General features: G+C 46.9%; 1 protein-coding gene across 2 annotated transcripts in view; it reads left to right on the forward strand.

Moving 5' to 3' along the window:
• Positions 1–16,734, forward strand: part of Dnalig1 (DNA ligase 1) — a 36,683-nt gene extending 19,949 nt beyond the window's left edge. For both annotated transcript variants that reach the window (XM_077670345.1, XM_077670346.1), the window contains exons 11-18: positions 2,186–2,387; positions 5,932–6,138; positions 7,522–7,738; positions 9,106–9,188; positions 10,154–10,306; positions 11,716–11,913; positions 14,261–14,353; positions 16,596–16,734. In XM_077670345.1, the coding sequence (XP_077526471.1) occupies positions 2,186–2,387; positions 5,932–6,138; positions 7,522–7,738; positions 9,106–9,188; positions 10,154–10,306; positions 11,716–11,913; positions 14,261–14,353; positions 16,596–16,682 (1,240 nt within the window). In that variant the 3' untranslated portion in view covers positions 16,683–16,734. The remainder of the gene's footprint in view (positions 1–2,185; positions 2,388–5,931; positions 6,139–7,521; positions 7,739–9,105; positions 9,189–10,153; positions 10,307–11,715; positions 11,914–14,260; positions 14,354–16,595) is intronic.
• The last annotated feature ends 1,063 nt before the right edge of the window (positions 16,735–17,797 follow it).

Below are 17,797 nucleotides of genomic sequence, written 5' to 3' on the forward strand. Positions count from 1 at the left end.
ACCTCATCGCCGCAGCTGGCTGTTCCTAATTCCCGGCCGTGGCGGCCGCTTTTCTGATGGAGGTGAAAAGCAAAAACGCCCGTGCGTACGAGATTTTGGCGCACGTTAAAGATCCCCAGGTGGTCAGAATTAATCCTGACCCCTCCACTATGGCGTGCCTCATCGCCGGCATTGGGTTGCATGTTAAACCCTGCAATCAATCAATCAACCAATGTGGCTATTCCTAAGCATGGCACAAAGAGTGTGTTGCTGTGGATATTTTGAAGGTGACATGAGTAGTTACCTTGATTTTTTGTGCTTAACCTTTTTAAACTCCTTTAAATAGGGGAGGAAAAGCAAGTGATGCCATGGCATTAAGTGCAATCTCCTTTCAAACAGGTGCATACTGATGTCATGAGTCTATTCTTTTGCTGGAGTGACACGACACGAGCTATCGCCGTCCTTATCTTGTGCCCAAGTATAATATAAACTAGAGAAGAATTTGATACTGCAGTTGCGCGCTGCCTTGGCTATTATCACCATACCGGCTAGCAAAATCCATCATTTCCTATTCAGCTTGGCTCGTCACACGGCTTCTTTTTGCTTTTGAAGCCAAAGCCAACAAAAAGGTAGAATTTTTTTTTGTCTTGTATGACGCTTTCGATTAATTCCTGACAAATCTTCTGGAGATCCATATTTCTCTAATAAAACAACTAGTATGCGTTAGTGTGAAACTCTATGTCGCCAGTACTGTTCTGCCGCGCTTGAGTGCCAGGAGGGCGGAATTTGCGCTGCAATCTGAAGTCAACATTTTGCACTCCCTAGCTTTGCTTTTTTAAACTCTCAAGGATGATGCTGTGGCCAGTTTCGGTTCGGCGTGAAATTCGAACACATACTCGTGCACTTGCGCATGCACTCTTGACTCGTGCGTTTGATGTGGGAAAGGTGATGAAGGCAGTGAAATAAGTGAATGTGTGTGTGTGGCGGAATTGTGGTGCAGTATCAGAGTGGGCTGTTTGTTGTGTGCATCATATACCGGACATACCGGTGCACTGTATAAATGGTCCTCGTGGTTTGGAAGGCAATCTGCTGTTAGCGTGCTCGTGCTGCACCGCCAAAGGCTAGTCGTGGTTGGGTTTTCTTCAAGGCCCCTTTCTTAAGGGGGAACACTGGTCTTAAACCAACAAAGTTTATTCTTGCTGTTATGATGATGAAAATTGGGGGGCATATGTAGTTTTTTATTCAGATTGTAAATATAAAATTTGCTTTTGTGTAAGACGGCTATATTCAATCTTATTTGGATTTTTATATTTTATGTATTTTTATGCACGACCATTTGAAGTTTGGGCTTGAAAGGTGGCAACCAGAAAAACTCGTCTTGCCTTCCAGGCGCAAACTTCAAATGGTCGTAACTTCTGCTACAGACCAGATAGAATGATGATGTCAGTCTTATTGCACTCCTTGATTTGTGCACAGTTCACTGGTACCCTGTTCAGCCGCATCCCTCAAGCGGCTTTTTACAGAGGTTGTCACAAAATCAAATACAAAAATCCAAATAAGTTTGAATGTAGTCGTTTTACACAAAAACAAATTATATATCTACAATCAGAATGAAAAAGAAACATCCCCCTCGCGAGGGGCACGATCAAATGCAGAGCATTTCCGGGGGCGCACGACGTTAAGTAGTTTGCGTTACGTTATTGTTCCATCGCGTAGCACCACTGGTTGAAGGTCTTGATTCCATCTCGTGCAACGGAGACTCGACAACGGCAACTGCTGACGAGAGAGTGCGGCGATGAGTGCGTTCCAGCCTCGCCGACACCCGCCTTTATCACGCCACGATCGCGCCACGCGTGCGCGATGCTGACGTCACGATCACGCCACAGATGTTGTTGATCCCGCGACGCGCGCACCCCCACCTGTTGGGCGCGAACCGACCGCGGAGAGAGCGTGCGATGCGAGCGGAGAGTAGGCGAGGAGGAGAGGGGGAGAGGGCGCACCTTTGAGCAATGCGGACTACTACGGATGCCTAGAACGGGTGTCATCGTGAGTTATACAAATGCTCTGCATTTAAAACTACAGATGCCCCCCCCTCCCCCCATTTTTATCGTCGTAACTGCTCAAAGACCCATGCGCCCCCTTAATTAAAGACGAGCATTTCCTCCCCCCCCCCCCCCCCCCCCCCCCCCCTTGGAAACCGGCGCAGCGAGTGCCCCAACTACGAGCAGCTGATCGGGGCCCTGCTGGAGGAAGGGCTGGAGTCGCTGCCCCAGCGGTGCCGCCTCAGTCCGGGCGTCCCCCTCAAGCCCATGTTGGCGCACCCCACCAAGGCCATCTCGGAGGTGCTCAACCGCTTCGAGGGCTCCGCCTTCACCTGCGAGTTCAAGTACGACGGAGAGCGGGCACAGGTGAAGCAAGTCTCGAACATTTCTTCCCAGTTACTGGGTTTCTGGATTAGGAATTGTGCGAGAAATCGGTGTCGTCGTTGTCCGGTACAGCAAAAGGCCACCACTGTAAAAAATAAGCCGAAGAATCTAGAGCGTTCCCACTGCGGTTTTATAAAAAATGGAAGATCAGCGAAGCAGTATCAGGGGATTACTATGAGTTATGTATGGTGACTTGCCACGTCATTCGAATAAAGACGCATGCACATAACTTCTGAACTAATTCTTGTGTAATTTGTTTGTGCATATTTTTGATAAAGCGACAGTTGCTGCCGTTTTCAGTAGCCATACTCTCTCCATAGACGGCCGTGCAATGACAGCAGATGGGAATTCCGTAGCGTTTACAACATTGCGACGAGCAAATGAAAGTCGGCATAGTGATAGAGCCGTCCCAGCGGCATATTTCAGCATCTATTTTTTTTTTTTTTTTCTAGGATACCTTTGTCAGATTGACAGCTACGGAGTGTAGTATACCAGCGCTGAAGCAAGTGCGTGCGATTCTTTGTCGACATGGCCCGATAAGAGCACGCAATTTTAGTCAAAACCTAGCTCAAGACAGCTTAACACTGTGAAACAATCCCGGGCCATCTCCACTAACGTGAAACCTGGGGAGGTGCAAAGCATGCAGTGTATACCGTAATTACCCGATTCTAACGCGCCCCCGATTCTAACGCGCACCCGATTTTCCAGGCAAAAAACCGAAAAAACTTGCACCTCCGTTTGTAACGCACAAGGAACTTTGTGAGCAACAAAAACGAATGCGAGAGAAACAGGCGATTTATTCCCCGAAGTAATCTCACTCATCTCACTCCTCGTCGCTCTCCGGCAGCTTCTTGTCGCCTTCCACTGACCGCAACATCTCGTCATTGGTGCCGTCAAGCTCTTTCGCGATGCCACACTTCTGAACGAACGTTCAACCATGTTCGATGGGATTGTGGTCCACGCCTCGCATGCCCATCCCGCGAGCTTCTCCAGAGGCATACGCTTCAGCCAACCGCTCGTTGTGAACGCGTGGGAGCCGCTCGTAAGCCGCAGAAGCAGCGTACCTTCGTTGCCGCTGCTGCCATTGCTGTTATCAAGCTTGCAAGTGGAATAATTTGACGATTTGTGTGAACGCCGAAAGAAAAGCCTAGGCGCCTAGATCCGAAAAATTGTTGCTAAAAGCTTTGCCGCCATCTTGAGATGGCGATGGATGGAACGAAATTTAAGCTGTTTCATTAGTTTCGGTTTCGTATCCGATTCTAACGCGCATGCGATTTTTCGGCCTATTTTTGCGGAAAAAAGGTGCGCGTTAGAATCGGGTAAGTACGGTAAGTGTATTCTTGGCCCCTTGGCGTTTTTGCCAAGGGAGATGAAACCGTTTGGGGGTTACTGGTATACAGCGTGGCTGTAAAAGCCTCTTTTTTTTTTTTTCTAAGCACGGAGCGCTCTAGCACGAGACATAAACGAGCATCTCGGTGTTTTTTTTAGCACGTGTTACGTTCTAGCATGGGGCGTAAACGAGTTTCTTGGTGTTTTAGTACCATGCTAACATGACACGACGATTACGACGACGACATTTGAGTTTGTATGGGTATTGCACACGGGTGCGAGTGGTGAAATTAGCATGCCTGCCAACGCTTCCGAATTTTCCATAAAATGTACGAATTTTGACGCGTCTTACGATTTTACGAATCCTGCCTGAAATTTTACGAATTTTCGAAAAAAACTGGGACCACCTATTTAAATGACACTGTGGAACCTGCGCCGCCACGAGAAAGCAATACGTAGTCTTGTTATCACCATCTGCGAAGCTGCGATTTCTGTCGTCTTCTCGGGGTGGGCTACGCAGCGGGGTGATATAGCATGTTGTTCACGGGCCGGTTACGACTTCCGTGTTCGTGGCGCTCTTTGTATGACTGCCCCGTTCCTGTGCGTGGTACGACTGCGGTAGTTGCTTCGCAGTGCAAAGGCGGGCTCGAGGCCGCGAAAGCACTACCAAGTGTTCTCGAAATCGTAGATATCCGAATTTGCTACCCTTCCCAATGAAGTTGCTCTGCTCATTAATCTTCAACACTGGCGGTTTTCATGTATGGTTCTGAAAACCAGAGAACGCGTGAAGAAAAAAATGAATCATTTTAGACTTAAAAATTGAAAGTGTGCTGCCCACCACTTCTCCCAGTCCGCAGATATTACGACGTTCTGTGTCACCAGGTTGGCAGGTATGAATTAGCCCGGTGCGTGCAACGCTGACGGGATGTCGCGTGACATGTGGACATGACAGCACGTGAGTAGAACTGGTGCATTGCCAGCCACGAAGAGGGCGCTGATGCTGCGGAAGCTGTGGCCTAAAGCTTTGCCAGTCTGCCCGCCGATGTAATTTGCGCCAAAAAAAAAAAAAACGAAGAAATAAAAGTGGAGAAAGAGATGCAAATATGTACTTGCGTCGCTTCTGCACGTCAACCTTTGCGCAAGCGGGTTATAAACTTGAAAAAAAAATAAGGGAAGCTCTCACGAACGCGTAAGACTTTAAGGTGGCAAAGCTGTACGCAACCTTCACGACCATCGCGAAGGTTTAATAAGCCCACGATTGCAGCCGATTTGCTTCATCTTTGCTGCCGCAATGACCTTTAATCCTTCTTTGTTGCTGTAAGTTCGAGCTTCCTTCATTTTTTGGGGGAATGATAATCATTGGACATCACCGGGCGTACGCTAGGACGTGTCTTTCCCGTTCCGAGCAAGTGTTGCTGCAATTAAGGCAAATGCTGGAGTGTTTTCTTATATTGTAACAATCAAGTTTCGGTGTGTTGCGTGAAATTACAAGTTCGGTGGATTTTCATTATTACGAGGCAATATTGGGAGCAGGCACTTCTCGATCCAATTAATGTCATAATACAATCCAGGGAAAGCCGGCTTCTGTTCTCTATCTTGCATCTTCCATCTACAAGCCTGTGGACACTCGCTCATTGCATGTGTTCTGTGCCTCATACGCTCCACCTGCGTTTGCTCTTACGTGCAAATGGTGGACGTGTACATTGTTCATACTGCCTTGCAGCAACACTTGCCGATTTAATTTCGGCTGGTAACTCTTGCCGTCAAAGCAGGCAACATTAACGAAGTTTCGAAATCAAACGGCCCGAGAAAAACGCCAAGAAAGAAGAAAAACCTCAAAATACCAACCGTGAAATAAAAAAAATAAAGCTGGGGGAGCATTCACAAACCTGTTAGCACCTGGTAAATGTGCACTAGTGTGCTTAGGTATAATGCAATAAAAAACTTTTGCATTGTGTTGAAAAAGTTATAATCTCAGATAAAACATTGGATGGGGACCTTGAAAATGTGTTTTCTGGTCGTTGAAGGTCCTTGAAAACCCTTGAATTTTTGCTTTTGAAGCCCGTACGAACCCTGTAAATTGCTTCGCTGTTGAAATACGGGAGGCTTCACCAACGAGGCTTGCGGGGTGAAAGCGGAGTGGGCGTTTGCGCACCGAGAGGGAAGAGAGGCCAACCCGCGGGGCCGCTGGTTGCAGATCCACCTGCTGGAGGACGGCAGCGTGCGCATCTACAGCCGCAACCAGGAGGACAACACAGGCAAGTACCCGGAGGTGGTGACTCGGCTCCGGGCGGCCATCTCTGCGGAGACCAAGACCTGCATCCTGGACAGCGAGGCGGTCGCCTGGGACCGCCCCTCCCAGACCATCCTGCCCTTCCAGACGCTCAGCACCCGCAAGCGCAAGGTGCGGGCGCCCATGCATGTGTATATGCGTGTACAGTCGAGTGCACTTGTAACAATGCCGTTTATAACGATACATCGGGTACAAAGGTGAACAGCTGTGGCGCCTTCCACTTGTGTTTGCGGTGTATGGTGAGTTTACGGTGGAATCTCGATTGATTGATTTGATTGATTGTAGGGTTTAACATGCCGACGCGACGCAGGCAGTGAGGCGCGCCGCAGTGGAGGGCTCTGGACTAATTGGGAGCAGGCACTTGTCAATCCAATCCATATCACAATACAATCCAGTAAAAGCCAGCTTCTGTTCTCTATCTTGCATCTAGTCTGTGGACGCTTGCTGATTGCTTGTTTACTGTGCCTCATACGCTCCATCTGCGTTTGCTTTTACGTGCAAATGGTGGACGTGTACATAGTTCACCCTGCCTTGAAGCAATACTGCTCGATTTAATTTCAGCTCATACTCTTGCTGACAAAGCAGGAGATGCAGGCAACATTAACGAAGTTTTGAAATCAAACAGCCTCAGAAAAACACAAAGAAAAAAGAAAAACCTGTAAATACCAGCCATGAAATAAAAAAAATAAAGCTGGGGGAGCATTTACGAACCCATTAGCACCTATCTAGATGTGCACTAATGTGCTTAGGTATTGTGCAATAAAAAACTTTTGCATTGTGTTGGAAAAGTTATAAATAATCCCAGATAAAACATTAGATGGGGACCTTAAAAATGTGTTTTCTGGTCCTTGAAAGTCCTTGAAAACCTTTGAATTTTTGCTTTTGACGCCTGTACGAACCCTGTTATTTGAGTGCTCGGTTTTTTTGGCCTGTGTTGGTTCATATGAATTTTGGATGATACGAATATTTTTCGCGGTCCCGCGAGATTCGTATCATCGGGATTCTGCTGTATTTGGGCATTTTACAACTTGGCAATACTGTTTACACCTCTGGTCGTCTCCCCACCGGAGAGTGCAGACGACTACATCTAGATACAGCCTGCAACCCGGCAGCACCTTTTTTTTTTTTTTTTTTTTTGCTCAAAAAGATTCAGGCTAGAAAAAGTGAGCGAATAAATAATTATACTAGAACAGCCATTATAACAGCAATAATAAATAAATATTAGAACAGCAATGTAATTCTTTAATATGCCTCACTGGCAAACGCCATATCAAACATGTTAAGTGCGCTGAGAGAGCGCTGCAGTCGACTGGTGTGCTCTTTTCTGCGATAACACACTGTTGTAATGCAAAGCTGGGCCAGACAGCAGGCTATTCAAATTTTGAGGGACTATGTCATTATTAATGGCAGCAGACATGAGTAGAAAGTGAAGCAAAATGTAAACATTGTGGAATTTTTATTCAACTGCGGAGTTTCGTTCAACGCTTTGTGCAGGAGACCACGGAGGAAGAGGTCAAAGTTCAGGTGTGCGTCTTTGCCTTTGACCTGCTGTACCTGAACGGGGAGTCGCTGGTCAAGGAGCCCCTGCGGAGGCGGCGGGAGCTTCTCCGCGAGACGCTGGTCGAAGTCCCGGGGGAGACGCAGCTGGCACGGTCGGCAGACCTGTCGACGGTCGAGGACATCCAAGAGTTCCTCCAGGAATCCATCAAGGGTGAGGCTGCTTTCAGTGCTGAATTTGCGCTAGAAAGTGCTCTCTGTCTCACTCTATGAGGTTTGGAAAATAGGTGGTCCGAAAATGCTGAAGTTACACGGGCTGGGGAGTGCGAGCTGAGAATCGTGCACCAGGGAAGAGAAACAGCAGTTCCAAAGGAGGGCAGAACACTGTTACGTATGCAACACGAGCCGCCTTGAGAGGCAGAAGTAGCAAAGGCAGCTAACGGAAGGATTGGATTGGATTGGATCTGTAGCTATGCCCTTTTGAAAGCGGACTGACTATCCCCGGGAAAACACATACAGTAAAACCGCATTACAAGAGACACCCAAGGGACCCAAGAAATGTGTCTCTAGTAACCAAGGTCTCTTATATGCGTTGTTGCTAACATGGCAAACGTAGGGAAACTAGCCAAGCAGTCTTTATTCAAATGTCTCTCATAACCAAGTGTCTCTTGTATCGAGGTTTTACTGTTGTGTGTTAGTGTCAATACGAGCGCCTTGAGAGAGGGAAATGTACCAACCCCCCTAACAGGAGGATTGGATTGGATTGGATCTGTAGCTATGCCCCTTTGAAAGCGGACTGACTGTCCCCCGGGAAAACACATACAGTAAAACCGCATTACGAGGGACACCCAAGGGACCCAAGAAATGTGCCTCTAGTAACCGAGGTCTCTTATATACGTTGTTGCTAACATGGCAAACATAGGAAAACTAGCCAAGCAGTCTTTATTCAAATGTCTCTCATAACCAAGTGTCTCTTGTAACAGTGTCTCTTGTTTCGAGGTTTTACTGTAGTGTGTTAGTGTCAATACGGGCGCCTTGAGAGGCAAAGGTACCAACCCCTCTAACAGGAGGATTGGATTGGATTGGATCTGTAGCTATGCCCTTTTGGGCGCCTTGAGAGGCAAAGGTACCAACCCCTCTAACAGGAGGATTGGATTGGATTGGATCTGTAGCTATGCCCCTTTGAAGTGGACTGACTATCCCCCGGGAAAACACATAGTTATTTAGTGTCAAAACGAGCGCCTTAAGAGACAAAGGTACCAACGAGGATTGGATTGGATCTGTAGCTATGCCCCTTTGAAACCCGTAGCGTCATAGCTGGTTGATTACACTTCCGCACCTGGGAATGAGCTTTGGAGTGGTCAAGTGGCGATGGGCTCAGCCACACAGTTCATCCGAAAGTTCAACAGCAGGTCAACTGGAAGTCTAACTGGGCTTTCACCTCCACATTCTTTGAATGTACTAAGCATTCCGCATACTTTCTGTGCTTATTGAGAGCATATGTTTTTTTGACTGCTGGAGATGTAGTTATTTTGGCTCTAAGCGAGGTGCGTGCTGTAAATGTGCTTTTTTTTTCCCCAGGCAGCTGCGAAGGCCTGATGGTCAAGTCGCTGGATGCGGGGGCCACGTACGAAATTGCCAAGCGGTCTCACAACTGGCTCAAGGTACATTTCCAGCTGCTACTTCTAGCTGAGCCTTGTCTTCGCACCTCTTGGGAGGACTGACGTGGTTGACTTTGCCACGTTGTTAAGCAAATTTGTAATGTCTAGGGCCACCTCAGTTTAGGCATTCCAAGCATCACTTTTTTTTACAAAATTTTGGTACATGTAGTTTTGTTGTTCTCTGTAATCGCTGAATGATTAACACTAGATGTGTTAGAAATTACAGCCTTAAGAAGGCTCTGCCAGATTCGTATGCTGGCAGAAACCAAAATAGTTTGCAAGGAGGATGTTAATGCATTACGTTTAGAGAAATGCGCATGAGTTCTGGGCAACATGGTAATGCAAACCTATACTCCTCACGTAATTCTAACGATGATGCAAAGTTGCAGAATCGGATTCCTCTCTAGTGTATTTTTGTAGAGAAACTTTATGGGTCTGACCACTTGTCGTCAATCAGCAGACCAAGTTTGGAAGCAGGCCACTGGTTAGGCCGAAATTATGTAGGTGACCTAAACTCGGGCTGATGTTCTCCCGGTAGCAGGCCATATGCTTTTCAAATAACAAAGAGGCTTTGTGTAACAAGGGCATTTTTGATGTGCTGTTCAATGGTCTGCTAGCATTTCTCTTGACTAGTCGTTTTACTGAGGACATCATGCAATGAAACATCAGTTGAGTGTTGCCTCCATTGATTTCTAACGCTGGGCATTGTAAAAAAAAATACAAAAAGGTATACGCACTTTCCTCTCCCTCACTGATGACCGTCCCCCAGCCTGTGCCGTTATGTCTTCACATGAGGCTTCATATGAGTGCACAGTTTTGAGCAATGTAAGTGCAATGAAACGACATTGATAGATCGGCCTGTCTGTGCGAAGTTCTAGCTTAGCAGGGAGTCATCATTGGCCTCAGTGGTGGTGCATTGGGGTGTGGCTTACCACCTGTGCGCTCTCTTTTGTTTGTCGGGTGTGTAGCTGAAGAAGGACTATCTGGATGGCGTTGGCGACAGTGTGGATGCGGTGGTTCTCGGGGGCTACCACGGCAAAGGGAAGCGCACAGGAACCTTTGGCTGCTTCCTCCTCGGCTGCTACGATCCCGACAACGAAGAGTTCCAGACCCTCTGCAAGGTTGGCCGTTTTTTTTTAGTTGTTTCCGCATAGTCTACAGGAGTCGAGGCTGATTTCAATGCAAAAGTAATAATTGGCTCCTTCAGCAAAGAGCTGGTGTCGATGTAGCATTTAGCAGCAAAGCGGCTCAACCTCCCGTTGGCTGCGGTGCGTACCATGTGACCACAGATGTTTACCCAATGCTTGAGCAGCATATACCCACAGAAGCTCGTGAAAGCATTAATTGGCTGATTGAGCAAAAAGGCATCTGGCATTCATAGCAGTGAAGTGACTTCTAAACCTCCCATTGGCTGCGGTCAGTTCTGTAGCGCGCTCTGCTTGCTGCTGCCTGCGCAGTACCACAGCACCACAGAATCTGAAGCGTCCAGTGTCAACATATGCAACCTCCGCAGTAGGGAAAAATGGCGGTCTGTGCCAGTACACCAGTCTGTGCCAGCACACCAGGCTACAGCTCTTTAGTGTGCCTCAAGGCCTGGTTCTGTCCCCGTCGATTTTTATAGGTGGTATTCATTGAAAAGTTTACCTGTCAATTTCTTCGCTTGCCAACACTAGAAGCGGCCATGGACATGGCGCGGCTTGTGCCACTGCGCCGCACGCCGAATAAAAATGGGGGAAAAAAAAAAAAAAAAAAAAAAACCATTGATGTGCGTTGTCTGCTCCGTTTCAACCCGATTCTCAACGGTGGTGTCAACAGAGATGTTATTAATCGCACTCACATTTGACTCGAGGCATTACTTTGCGTTCGGTGGGGTAGAGTTTGGAACATCCAACACTAATTATGTGCTTAGCACGGACAAGTACCGCCATCCTGCGGAGCCCTACGTAACCAGCGACGGCGCACTCACATGGTTGCTTGCATGTGTGCCTCGCCAGTGAATACAAGCTATATCGGTATGGGCTACAGATGTTCGGTGTGCCACAAGGTCTCGTTCTGTCCCCGTCGCTTTTTAGGTCAGCACGGTCCACAGATCTTCAGTGTGCCACAAGGTCTTGTTCTGTGCCCCCTGCTTTTCAGATTGGCCTGCCGCTTTTCAGATCGGCAGGGGTTATAGCTGTTCGGTGTGCCGCAAGGTTGCATTCTGTACACGCTGCTTTTTTAGGTCGGCACGGGCTACAGTGTGCCAGAAGGTCTCATCCTGTCCCTGCCACCTTTTAAATTGGCACAGGCTACAGATGTTCGTTGTGCCACAAGGTCTCGTTCTGTGCCTGCTGCTTTTCAGATCGGCACGGGCTACAGCTGTTCGGTGTGCCGCAAGATTGCATCCTGTCCGTGCTGCTTTTTAGGTCGGCACGGGCTAGAGATCTTCGATGTGTCAGGTGTCATCCTGTCCCTGCCACGTTTTAAATTGGCGCAGGCTACAGATGTTCGTCGTGCCACAAGGTGTCGTTCTGTGCCTGCCGCTTTTCAGATCGGCACGGGCTTTAGCGAAGAGCAACTGGACCAGCACTCTGCCTTCTTCAAGGAGCACGTGATCGCGGAGCCGAAGTCGTACTACCGTTTCGACAGCAGCCTGGCGCCTGACGTCTGGTTCGAACCCTGCCAGGTGTGGGAGGTCAAGAGCGCTGACCTCTCCGTCTCACCTGTCCACAAGGCCGCCCTGGGTCTGGTGAGTGAGAGTTTCTAGTGCAGCAACCGTTTTCCTACGTGATCCCTTCTTTTGGCGGAGGGTGATCAAAGGCATGTCGTGTAGCGGTGTGAGTGACAAAAACTATGACCATTCTCCTCTAAATGTAGTTGGAATGCACCTCATCTTAGTGTGGAGCGGATTCAGAAGTGTGTGTGTGTGCCTGTTTGTATGCACGTGTAATACCAGGACTTGTACAGACCCTTGAAAACATTTAGACCCTCGAATTTGAAGCAAAGCCTGTTTTCAAGGCTGGGAAAGTCCTGTAATTCATACGGAACCTTGAAGATCCATGAATTTCATGAAGTTTGTTTTAATACACATAAAAGTAACATGAGGCTATGTAAGGCCTAATTGAATGTTTGAGGTTTGGTTAATCTTCTGTAGCAAATAAAGGTTTGCATTTTGTAATTCACTGAAATTGCCTATCTGCCTAATCCTAACACACGCAGATGAGAAATTGTAAAAAAAAATGTCACGCGAGCCATCGTTTGGGCACAGGAACTTGTCTGGAGGCAAGTCCATTGTTTGAAATGTTGGCCTGAGTAAAGTTTCCACTTTTCAATGGTTGCTCATCCTTTCAAGCGTCTATCTTATCTAAAGCTTCGGTTTTATTTAGATTTCGAGCAGACAGTGCGATCCTTGGAAATCCACACACTGAGCCCTAAAAGTTCTTGAAAATGCTTGAAATTTTTGTCATATAGACCATCAGGAGCCCTGATGCCTGTCGCCTGAATTGCTAACCATTAACAAAAATTGTTAACACTTCAAAGGTATTTTTCATAGCTATCAGTTCAATTACCTGTTCAAAGGATGCAGTTGTTACCAATTTGGAAGTGTGGTCCGGTGGTATCAGTTTTATAGGTAACACTGAAGGAATTGTAAATTCTTTTGGAAAAGGAATTAAAGAGGCCATTCAAATAAAATACAGGTTTGTTGTAGTCGAAATATTTCGTGTTTTATAGCACCGCCAGCGTTTGCCCGGAAGCAAACGATGCTTTATTCACTGATAAATTAATCAATTTAAGTTAAAATTTGGTTCTCCTGCCAAATCGTGTGTTTTCATGATGTGTGCATTGATGTCACAAGAACAGGTCTTAGAGTGAAACCTAGTTTGCCATTAGGCTCAAAAGCCGACTACGGAGCCGCCTTGTTTACCATCGGTCCTCCTAGATGTCCCGGGCCATTTTTTCCCTTTGCATTGTTTTTGACTGTGTTTGTACCTGGCTCGTTCTTGTCAAGGTAGAAAACAATCGTTTCGTGAAACATGGTGTTCCTGGCAAATGTCGTCACGTAAGACACCACCGTCGCTTACGTCAGTCGGCCAGTGCTGCCGAGACTACCCCAAAGAGCCGCGGTGCTGTGCAGCTAAAACAAGCGTAGCGTGCCCAGCACCAACAGCAGTACGCATCGGTACTTCTAAGTGTACTTAGAAGTACCGATGTGTACTTCTAACTGTTGAAGTTACGTAACTACATGTACTTACGTAACTTCCACAGTTTACCCTACCATTCTTACTGCTGTAAAATGAATATGCATTACATTTAATCGCAAATAGCTGGTTCGGCAACCTTATAAGCCGCGCCTAATTTGCGTTTGCTTTTGCCAGCCTCAGCCAATCGCAGAGCTGGGCGTATGACATCATGGGGTTCTGTTGCGGGGAACGAGCTAGTGGGTCGCATGGCCATTCGCTTTTTTCCTGATTATATAGCTTATTTGAGCGAGAGAGAGAGAGAAAAAACATTTCTATTGAGCTTTATGTTGCTGAGGGGACGGTTGTGGCCGCTGGCTTGTGCCGGGCGGCAACATGGGCAGCTCTGGTGACCAAGGAGGTTTGTACCTCTAGGTCTGAGCTCCCCAGCGCCTCCTCCCACTGCTCATCACAGGAAATTAGGGGAAAGGGTGGCGAGGGCTCCACATGCAGGGCATTCTGGGGAAGGGTACAATGAAGGGTGTATTCGGTGAAGTATATAGCGGGATTAGGGAACGTGTTCGTCTGAAGGAGACGCCACGTGTGTTCTTCCAAATTAGTAAGGTTGGCGTGAGCCGGGGGGTACCTACGGCGGTCGAGGCGGTAATGAGCGGTTATTCCTTTGTACGTAAGGAGTTTATCTCTGGCGGATCTGGCCCCGTGATAGGGTTCGAGGCTGGCCCCAGCTCGGATTGTGAGCCCTCGAGCCGTATTGTGGGCAGCCTCATTCGAAGTGGGCGTTAAAAGTGGTGTCAGTATGATTCTAACGAGGCAATCTTTCGAATGAACCAAGCTTGTGTTTGTCTGCATGGTCCCTTCAAGCCCGAATTTCTTTCCATTCTCTCGTCACTTGCGCAGGTCGACCCAGAGAAAGGCATCTCCCTTCGTTTCCCACGCTTCATACGGATACGGGACGACAAGACTCCAGAAGACGCCACATCGGCCCAGCAGGTCTGCAGATTCTTTTCCGGATTTTTTTGGCTCGCTGAGTTGCGCAGTGCATTGTATTTTGTGGGTAGCAGAGTTGGTCAGTATACCCCAGTGGCAAAACTCTCCATAGATCCATTGTATCAAAAGTGAGTATGCGGTTGGACCTCCTGCACTGGGGGCAAACAGGGGCAAGCTGATGAGCCTGCCATCTGTCAATGGAAAGTTGCACTAGTACTCAAGCAGTTGTGCCTTGAGGACATCCCCAAAATTTTTTTAGGGGTGAACCCCTCCCCCCCCCCCTTGGTTCGGCTTCATTTCAACCTCTTTTTCGTTCATAGTATTCACACTACTCATCGGTGTATCAGTATGCAAAAACAAAAATAACAAAATTAGGTAAGAAAATGAAAATGAAGGGATGCTTATGTGCAGGCTACTTTTTTTATAGTTTTTTCTTTTTAACGTATCAACGAGGCTCTACTGTGTTTTTGTTCAATGAGCTGCACAGAATTTTCCCCAGCAAAAAAAACAAGTTTTACTTCTGTGGTGTTATTGCACTGTTCAGTTCATAAGCTTTGCAACGCAGCAAAAATTACGCGAGTCTGACCAGTACATCCCGAAATAGGGCGACCAACAGTCGACTTCGCAAGTTCTGGGAAAACAAGCTATACAAAGCTTGGAAAAATGGGTGAAAATGGTCATTTAGGGAATGTTTAAAGTGTGACATCTTTGTAAATACTAAAGATACAGCTGCATTGTTTTGCAGGTGTGTACCCTCTGTGACGTACGCTGCAAATGAGATTGTGGAAAATTGATTTTTTTTTTTTTTTGGCAAACTTTTGGTTCTCAGTACCAGCGTTTCATTGTTATGGCTGTACGTTTAATTTACTCAAGATAAAACTTCCGTGATTTCGTAACTGAACAAATGATCACCAATAACATTGGTCAGTAATGAGCATGGGTTAGGTCATGGACCGCTTTCAAAACGAGAAAAACCTGGCACACCAGGCCAATCTATATAACCCAACCTCATGCTAGGACTAACATTTCCGTGTTTTCATTTTTCAGTAGTGCAATAATGGCATTCATTACCAATCACTGCACTCTCACCTGTAGAACGTTTGGAAGCATTTGTGAACCGAAATGCCTCTGCCCCGCCGAGGTGATACCCTGGCGTTGCTGAATGCATTGTTGGAGTGTTCGTGTAGCATTTATCTTACTCGCCTCTTGAACCCCGATAGTCCAACTTTCAAGGGACCGTAAGAAAGCGTCGTATGACCGGGGTGTCCTATGTTCGGGGTGCAGGGTGGTAAATGCCGCCCTAATAAACGGTCTCACCTAACAGGTGGGCTAAGAACATGTTTAAACTACTATAGTTAGTACGTCCTCATGTAATTTGTGATACTTTAGCTAAAATCTCGAGTTGTAAAAGAAAACAAAAGCTGATTTTGTGCCCTCCCCCCCCCCCTCTCGCCAGAAATGTCAAATGGGGGTTAAGAAATAACGATGCGGTATAAAAGGTGGGGAAAATGCTGGTTTATCTCCGCCAGCGTCCGTCGTATGAAGCGGGCGGCGTACAGGTGCCCCAAAAAGTAAACGGAGCACGGCTTCGTGAAATTAGAATAATTTCTATTTTATGCGGCTACCAGCATACATAGAATATGTGCGGCCCGATTTTAGTCTAGAATGCCTTTCTTGAAAAGCCACTTAGATGTTGCTGGCTGAGCAGATGGCGGAGAAATCCCCTCAAAATATCGAACCCGTGCTCCGTTTACTTTTTGGGGCACCTGTACACCCAAGAGCTGTATAATTGGGGTTTTTAATGCATTGTTTCTACATTGCAGTGATTCGTGGTAAGAAGCAGGTCGTCATAAAGCCAAGGGACGTATTATTGGGGTTCTGCTGTTTTTTCTTATTTGACATTGCGCATTTGATCCTGTGTTTTTTGTTCTATTATTTTTGCGCAAATGTGACTTGCGAACACTTTTCTTGGGACTTCTGCTCGGCCTTTCAAGAAAGCCTGCAGTATAGAATAAAGTCAAGAAATGAATTTTACTCAGTCGTAATTTCTGGTGACACTGCAGTTGGCAGCAGCACGCTGTCATGTTTTTCCGTCAGTTACTCGAGATGCACTAGTGCAGTACGTATTTTTAGTGGCTTGTTGTTCGCCTTTTTTGGCGTCTGTCTTTACTATTGTTAGGAAAATATTCCGAAACTTTGTTCTCATTTTATATTCTATTCCCCCCTTCCCCCTTCTTCTATCCAGGTCGCAGATTTGTACAACAAACAAGACCACATCAAGAACAAAAAGGCAGCCGTCCAGGAAACCCAGGCTGACGAAGATTTTTACTGAGTGTTTTCTGCGATTTTACCTGTACCGTGTAAATAAAGTTCCGTGTTCATTCTTTTAAGACAACTTTTTCAGAAAGGGCTAGATACGGGGTTGATTTACAGCTTGCTTAAGGAAAGAAACAGAATGTTGAAAATTAATATTTATAGAAGTCACTTCTCTGCTTTTTTTTTTTGTGTGTGGAAGACATCAAGAGGTGTCTGAAATTGGGCTATGCGCAATCTAGGCCACCACTTTTGCATCCTTGTGGTATTGCAGCTTTTTTGGGCCAGAACATCCAATGCGACATAACTCCACCAGTCAGCATTGTGCAAGTTTGGTTTTGTCAAGACTGCTTCTCCCCAGTAACCACGTACCTAATTGAATGCAAATTTGCAACAGCTAAGCTTGATATTAGAAAAAAAAAACATGATGCCAGCCATTTTTTTGCCAGTTACTTATGACAAGTGAAACCAATTCCAAGAAGCATCACTGTACAATTATTGTGGTGCCTCTGGTTCTGTTTGATTATACCACATGAATGCTCACAAGCATTTAACAGTAACAGTTCTCTTTGTTACGGACCATGTTAGGTACGTTACTTCTGACGTGTCGTGTGAACTTTCAATTCCCGGCCGCGGTGGCCGCTTTCTGATGGAGGTGAAAAGCAAAAACGCCCATGTGTACGCGATTTCAACGCACGTTAGATATCCAGGTGGTCGAAATGAATTCGGAGCCGTCCACTATGGCGCGCCTTATCACCTGCGTCCATCCCTAACCCCCCTTACCTGTACATTCTCTGGGCCCTGAGACATGGGTCTCTGGAGGGGAATGAAGCGGCTCATGCTGCCGGCCACAAGCATAACTACCGGGCGTTCCCCTCCAACACTCCAGCGTCACCGTCATTAGTGTGCCATTCGGTACCTCAAAAATTCAGACATCCTTGAACACTACTGCCTCGAACACTGCATCTTAAACCTGCCTCATGACAAGTTGACTAAGGAAGAAGCCACCACCTACTGCCGCCTTCAAACCAACACCTGCTCACACGGCACCCTTCTCCATGCCATCCACCCCACCGCGTACTCCGCCACCTGCAAGTACTGTCCCCAACTATGCACACTCAGTCATATGATCTG

Source organism: Haemaphysalis longicornis, unplaced genomic scaffold (genome assembly GCF_048455015.1).
Source record: "Haemaphysalis longicornis isolate Haplotype H1 unplaced genomic scaffold, Haemaphysalis longicornis Haplotype H1 scaffold_5, whole genome shotgun sequence".
Lineage (NCBI taxonomy): Eukaryota > Metazoa > Arthropoda > Arachnida > Ixodida > Ixodidae > Haemaphysalis > Haemaphysalis longicornis.